The 5,873-nt window shown below is 54.4% G+C and overlaps 1 protein-coding gene across 1 annotated transcript; it reads left to right on the top strand.

Moving 5' to 3' along the window:
* Positions 1–1,816: 1,816 nt before the first annotated feature.
* Positions 1,817–5,521, top strand: BSX (brain specific homeobox). Its single transcript, XM_042957592.1, has 3 exons — positions 1,817–2,084; positions 4,040–4,236; positions 5,282–5,521. The coding sequence occupies exons 1-3, from the start codon at positions 1,823–1,825 to the stop codon at positions 5,519–5,521; spliced, it is 699 nt and encodes a 232-aa protein (XP_042813526.1). The 5' UTR covers positions 1,817–1,822.
* The last annotated feature ends 352 nt before the right edge of the window (positions 5,522–5,873 follow it).

Raw genomic sequence — 5,873 nt, 5'->3', positions numbered from 1 at the left:
TGCTGTGTAGGGTCTCACTGAGAGAAGTGAGCATCGGTAAAGTGTGGACTGTCACCCCCAGCGCCACTCCCCAAGTCTCCTCGGTTTCGGTTTCCCTCTAGCCCTGTGGAAGATAAACAGACCAGGGCTACAGATGAGGAAGGACTCCTGAAAGTCCACTCTTTTCCTTCTCTGTGGATGCCTGCTCTTGAGTTTTCAGTTATCAGTATAATCAGTTGAAAGAAAGAAAGAAAGAAAGAAAGAAAATGAATCACAGTTCAGACTCCAGGACAAAACATTCTGATTTTGTTTGGATGGCCTACTTGCCGAGATCTTAAAGTTATTTCTCCCCCTCTTCCCCCCTTCTTCTCACTCCTCATCTATTTACCATTTACCAGTTCATCCGTATGGAATACGACGCTCCCACTTCGTGGAGCACCGTAGTTTGGGGCCTAATTGATTCTGGTAATTAATTTGTTCTACCTGCTGGATCAGATGGAAATCCTACCCGCGCGCCCAAGGATTAGCACTTGGCTTTCTAACACCTCCTCTAATTATCTAATAGCATGGGTTGTGAGGACTCAGTCTCTATTAAAACACTTTTACTATTAGCGGTGGTGATTGGAATTGTGAGGACGACTATATTTCAACAAATTAGAGCTTAAAAATGGGGAGATGGAAGAGAAGTGGCTTCTTTTAATTTCCCCGAGTTTAACATCAATAATTAGAGCAATTTTCGGAGATGCGAGCTGAAATTACCCCTGCTGTGCTGTAGATGATCACCTTAATTTTAGCAAATTGACTCCAGGGAAATAAATGGGACAGATTAGAAAGAGACAAACAGCAAAACAAAACAAAACAAAAAAATTTTAAAAAACCAAAACCAGAAGGATTGGGAGTGAGGGAAATGAAAAGAAAGGCTGGGAAATAGAACAGGACACAAAAACCTAGGACAATTATTTGGGGGGGGGGGCTAGCATGGAAAGGGGTAGAATAGCAGAACTAGGAAGCTGTGTGAGTGGAATGAGGAGGAAGTAATGGAAATCTGAGAAGAGATGGAGACTGGCATTAAGAAGTAGGTCTGGACATACTTACGCAGACCAAATTACTTGACTAATGTAGATAAAAGTCACACCACTCTCTATAACTGAGGGAAAGAATGTTATGATCATCAACATTTTACTTATTTACCTCGACAGTCCTTCCACGCCTCAGCCATCAGTTTAAGTTCGGTGTAGCGGATATAGACTTTTTCTCCTCACGTCTCCCTTTCTCCTTTGCTATCATCTCTCTAAAGTTTTAAAACCTAGGCCCAACTGCCAAAGTAAGTGCCTTATCCCTATTGCTTTGGGGTCGTTTAAATGCCTTTTGCTCTCTAAAGAGGAGTCTGTCGAAAGACAGAGACCTTTTATTTATAGCTTTCTTTTTAAATGGCTGAAAGCAAAGCAGCTCAAATTGAGATCGAGAAACCAACCTGGTAGAGAAGCGACAACCCTGTCCGCTCCGCTCCCCCCCGGGCCTGGCCGGTTGTATTCAGCACCGCGGACAGCTCCCCGCCCCGCCCCGAGCCCACCGCACCCTCCCCTCCGCGGCTGGCAGCTTTGCCATTGGCTCTCCCACCTCCCCTCCTCGAAGCTGCCGATTCTACACATAGACCCAACCTACCCAGGAGCTTGTCTTCTCGCCTCTCCAGCGCCCGGGGTAGCCCAGGCCGGGGAGAGAGCCTCGAGGGTTTCTGAGCCTCGGAGGGTGGTTGTCGGCTCTCGACTAGGCTTGCTGAGTCGCTGCCTGCTTCCTACACTTCGTCTCCGGCCCTCGCCCTGTGGCAGGCGCTTGGCTCAAGATGAATCTCAACTTCACCTCCCCTCTGCACCCGGCGTCTTCTCAGAGGCCCACGTCCTTCTTCATTGAGGACATCCTGCTGCACAAGCCCAAGCCACTAAGGGAGATGGCCCCTGATCACTTCGCCAGCTCTCTGGCCTCCCGGGTGCCTCTCCTAGACTATGGCTACCCCCTCATGCCCACACCCACCCTCCTGGCTCCTCACCCTCATCACCCTCTGCATAAGGGAGACCACCACCACCCTTATTTCCTCACCACCTCGGGTAAGTAACAGGGGCCTCAAGGTTTGGGGAGCGGAAGAGCAGGTCTCCCACTATGGGCCCTAAGTCTGTGATGGAGCTGAGGAAAGGCCAGAGCTGGTTCGGCCTGGCTTGGCGGCTTCCTTCCCTAAGTGACAGTGGAAGGTTGGGGATATGGCTGAGCTCCCTTGAGGCATGCCAACCCATGGGGAGCACTCATGGTCACTCTGCATTCTTTGCAATGGAGGAAACGTTCCTATCCAAGAGGCGACTGGAGGGTTTTGATGATAGTCTTGGTAGACCATGCTCAGTCTCCTTCCTTGTGGTCTTCCTGGCCACTTTGGTCCAGCTCTCAATCCTGATTCTCTGCCTCTCCTCATGCTAAAGGAGACTCCTGACCACCCCATGGAACACAGCTCAACTTTCCAGCTCATTAGTTCCAAAGGCTCCGGGCGGGCCAGCTCTCTCCTCTCAGGCACTGAGCATTCACGGATGCTGAAAGGGCTTAGAAGTGAAAGAAGGTTTGGGATAGTCGGAGGACTGAAGGTTTGACGTGGCCGGAATAGGGGAATAATGAACCGGGGCACAGGAGGAGGGACGCTGCTCCTCTTGAACTCTCCTTACTCCAGAAGTCTAACTCACAATCTTGGGCTTGGCTGCCCTCCTCTGCCCTGGTTGCTGGCTGAGCTGGAGCCCTACGCCAAAGCATCTTGATTTTCCGTGAATGACAAGGACTGGGGGGAGGGGCAGCAAAGTGTGGTTGGGACAGGGAGAGGTGAGGAAATACCCAGATTTTTTTTTTTTTTCCTGCTCTCCGAAAGGCCACATTCACGCTTTCTTCTGTGGCATTTTCATTCCAGTTAAAACATAACAGTTCGCTGGCCGAAAAAACAACCCTGGTCTGGGGGAGAGCCGTGGAAACACATGAGGCAGTTTGCGAAATGTGGGCTCTGGGCTCTACGGCGAGAGCTAGAAGTTTTTGTGACGCGGTAAAACCCCGATTCTGAGGCACGAGGTCGGCAGGGCAATTACAAAAGCTATGTGGAAGCCTGCATTTTGGTATTGTCTTCACTGCCTGGCCAATGACAGTCTCTTCTGGGTTTCCCCCAAACAGCAGTGGCCAAAGCCCGTGATGACAGAACTGCTTGTTTTGTTTTTGGTTTTTCCCTGGGATTGGCAGAAACGGATGTCTGTGGCGGTTTACTTGGGGCATCTCAGACACTGTAATGCCTGTGAAGGTCAGGAAAGACAAGATAAGTCTCCCCAGACGTGGAGGGCGTGGGGAAAGCACTTCAGTCCTTCTGCTTAGGGTCCGAGAGAAAGAATGAGGGCCGGATTACAGGTCCGGGTCCCCAGCGGGCCTCCTCCTTCCGGAACGTGCAAGGCGGGCACTGCCCCTCCCTTCTGGCCCTTGAGCTTCTCCTGATGAGTTTTCATCTGTTTCCTTTGGCCGCAGGCGGGAGAATGGGGGCAGCCCGGGAAAGAGAAAGGTGTTTTTTTTAGTGAGGTGGGGAGGCGAGGCCACTAGTAGCCCAAGAGCAATGCTGAATGTCGTCAGGGGTGGAGAAGGGCGGCGGGTGGTCAGAACGGCTACTGGACCAGCGGGCGATCGCAAGAAAACTTCGGGAGGCGCCACAGAGGACTGGGAGCTGGCAGACGTTATGGAAGTCTTTCAAGAGACATTTTTTAAGGCCCCCGATTAAAAACAATTTCTTTCCCGTTTTACTTCACCGTTGATTGTTTGCGTGTCTAGATAGCCTTCCCGGTAAAGACCTTCCAGCTCTATTCTTGTGATGTGTTCTTTCCCCTGCCCTGAGGTTCCTGGGAGAAGGGCTGGAGAAGGTCTGGGGCGGCGAGGGGACCAGCGGAGGAGGCACGCCCGAGGCGGCGGGAAGCGCTGGGGACCAGGGGAGCGCGGCGGCGGCGGCGGCTCCCGGGTGTCAGGGCTCGACCCACTCGGTTGCTTTTCTCTCTTGCAGGGGTGCCGGTGCCGGCGCTGTTCCCGCACCCCCAGCACAGCGAGCTGCCGGGGAAGCACTGCCGCCGCCGCAAAGCTCGCACGGTTTTCTCGGACTCGCAGCTTTCCGGCCTGGAGAAGAGATTCGAGATCCAGCGCTACCTGTCCACGCCAGAGCGGGTGGAGCTGGCCACGGCCCTCAGCCTGTCCGAGACGCAGGTGGGCCGGGGAGGGGCAGATCCGATCCCCGCCCCGCTTTCCTCTCCCGGTAGCTCCCGCCGCCGCGGCGTTCTGGAGTGGGAGTGGCCCCTCTCCCCGTTATTCTAGGCTTCTCCAAAGATCCTTAGTAAAGGTACCCACACCTCCAACCTCGGGCCAGACTTCCCGAGACCTCATCTCATCTCTCTCTCGAGCGCTAGACCTGGAAGAGAAACACCTTTGGTGATCCTGATGTCCACTGTGTGTCCGAGGACCGCTCATTCCTGTGCCGCCCCCACTCCTCTCCGAGCCGGGCGGTAACCCTGGTCGGACGTAAAAATCAGAGACTAGGCCGGCTCTTGCCCCGAGAGAAGCGCGCACGGAGGAAAATTCTTTCCTTACTATTTTAATCTCTCTCCCGCCTGCGAATCCAGCCTTCCCACTCCCCTCCTCCTTACTGCCCTGTCCTGAGTGGAAGAACTGGTTTTTTTTTTTTTTTTTTTTCCATCTCCCAGATGCTGTTCACCTGCAACCTTCAAACTCCTTCCTCCACTGCCTCTCTCTCTCTTCTATTCTCTGTACCCGGGAGCCCCGCCAGGCGCCAATGGTTTTTCTTTCTGATGAGAACCAGCAAGATTGATTCTCCCCCTCCCGTCCAGGAGTCTTGCTGGACCGGGTGTTTAGAGGTCATAATCAGGAGACCGTAAGGTAAACACGAAGGAGATTCGCCCACGTAGCGCTTACTACTGGCCATTCTAATTAGTAACGTTAATTAGATATTAGTATTAACCAGTATTAACTAACCACACCCGTTTGACCTTTACTATTGTTTTGGATAATGACTTCCAGGAGACTTAGGATGTCTGGTTCTCATTCAGCCTAAGACGGTAACTTGCGAGCAGTTCAGGTGTGACTTAACCCAAGGAAGAGATGGTCACAGCTCCTGGGTAATTCGTGAATGGGTCGCGGTCCATTTTCCTAGCCCCCAGCAGTCTCTGAGATCTTAGTAACTATGGGTCTGAAGGGATGACGCGGTTGTATATTTTTTTTTCCTCCCTGCAATCAGGTGAAAACGTGGTTCCAGAACCGGCGGATGAAGCATAAAAAGCAGCTGAGGAAAAGTCAGGATGAGCCCAAAGCGCCCGATGGGCTCGAGAGCCCCGAGGGCAGCCCTCGCGGCCCAGAGGCCGCATCCGCCGAGGCTCGGCTGGGCCTGCCCGCCGGCCCCTTCGTGCTGACCGAGCCCGAGGACGAGGTGGACATCGGGGACGAGGGGGAGCTCGGCTCGGGGCCGCACGTGCTCTGAGCCGCGTGGCGGGGGAGGCGGGGAGGACGCGGCGGGGCGGGGCGCGGGGCCCTCCGGGATCCGGGACACTCGGACTCGGGGCCGGGGGGCGGGCCTCGGAGACAAACAAAACACACCTGTCAACCCTCGAACTGGTGCGGGGCCCCGTGCTCGCGCCCTCCTCCCCCTGCGGCCGGCCCGCCGAGACCCTGCCGGGCGAGCGCGCACCTGCGTTAGCTCATTCCCGCGCCCCGCGTCTTAAGTGGCGCAAGCTGGACCCCGGGCTGGCGGTTCTCTTAACTCCGCCGCGATCGAAGACCCTCTCGGCCCTCACCTCTCCGCCACCTGCCCCCAGCTCCGTTGTCCAGGCTCC

This window comes from Panthera tigris, chromosome D1 (genome assembly GCF_018350195.1).
Source record: "Panthera tigris isolate Pti1 chromosome D1, P.tigris_Pti1_mat1.1, whole genome shotgun sequence".
Lineage (NCBI taxonomy): Eukaryota > Metazoa > Chordata > Mammalia > Carnivora > Felidae > Panthera > Panthera tigris.
This window is presented reverse-complemented; position numbering and strand designations above follow the sequence as displayed.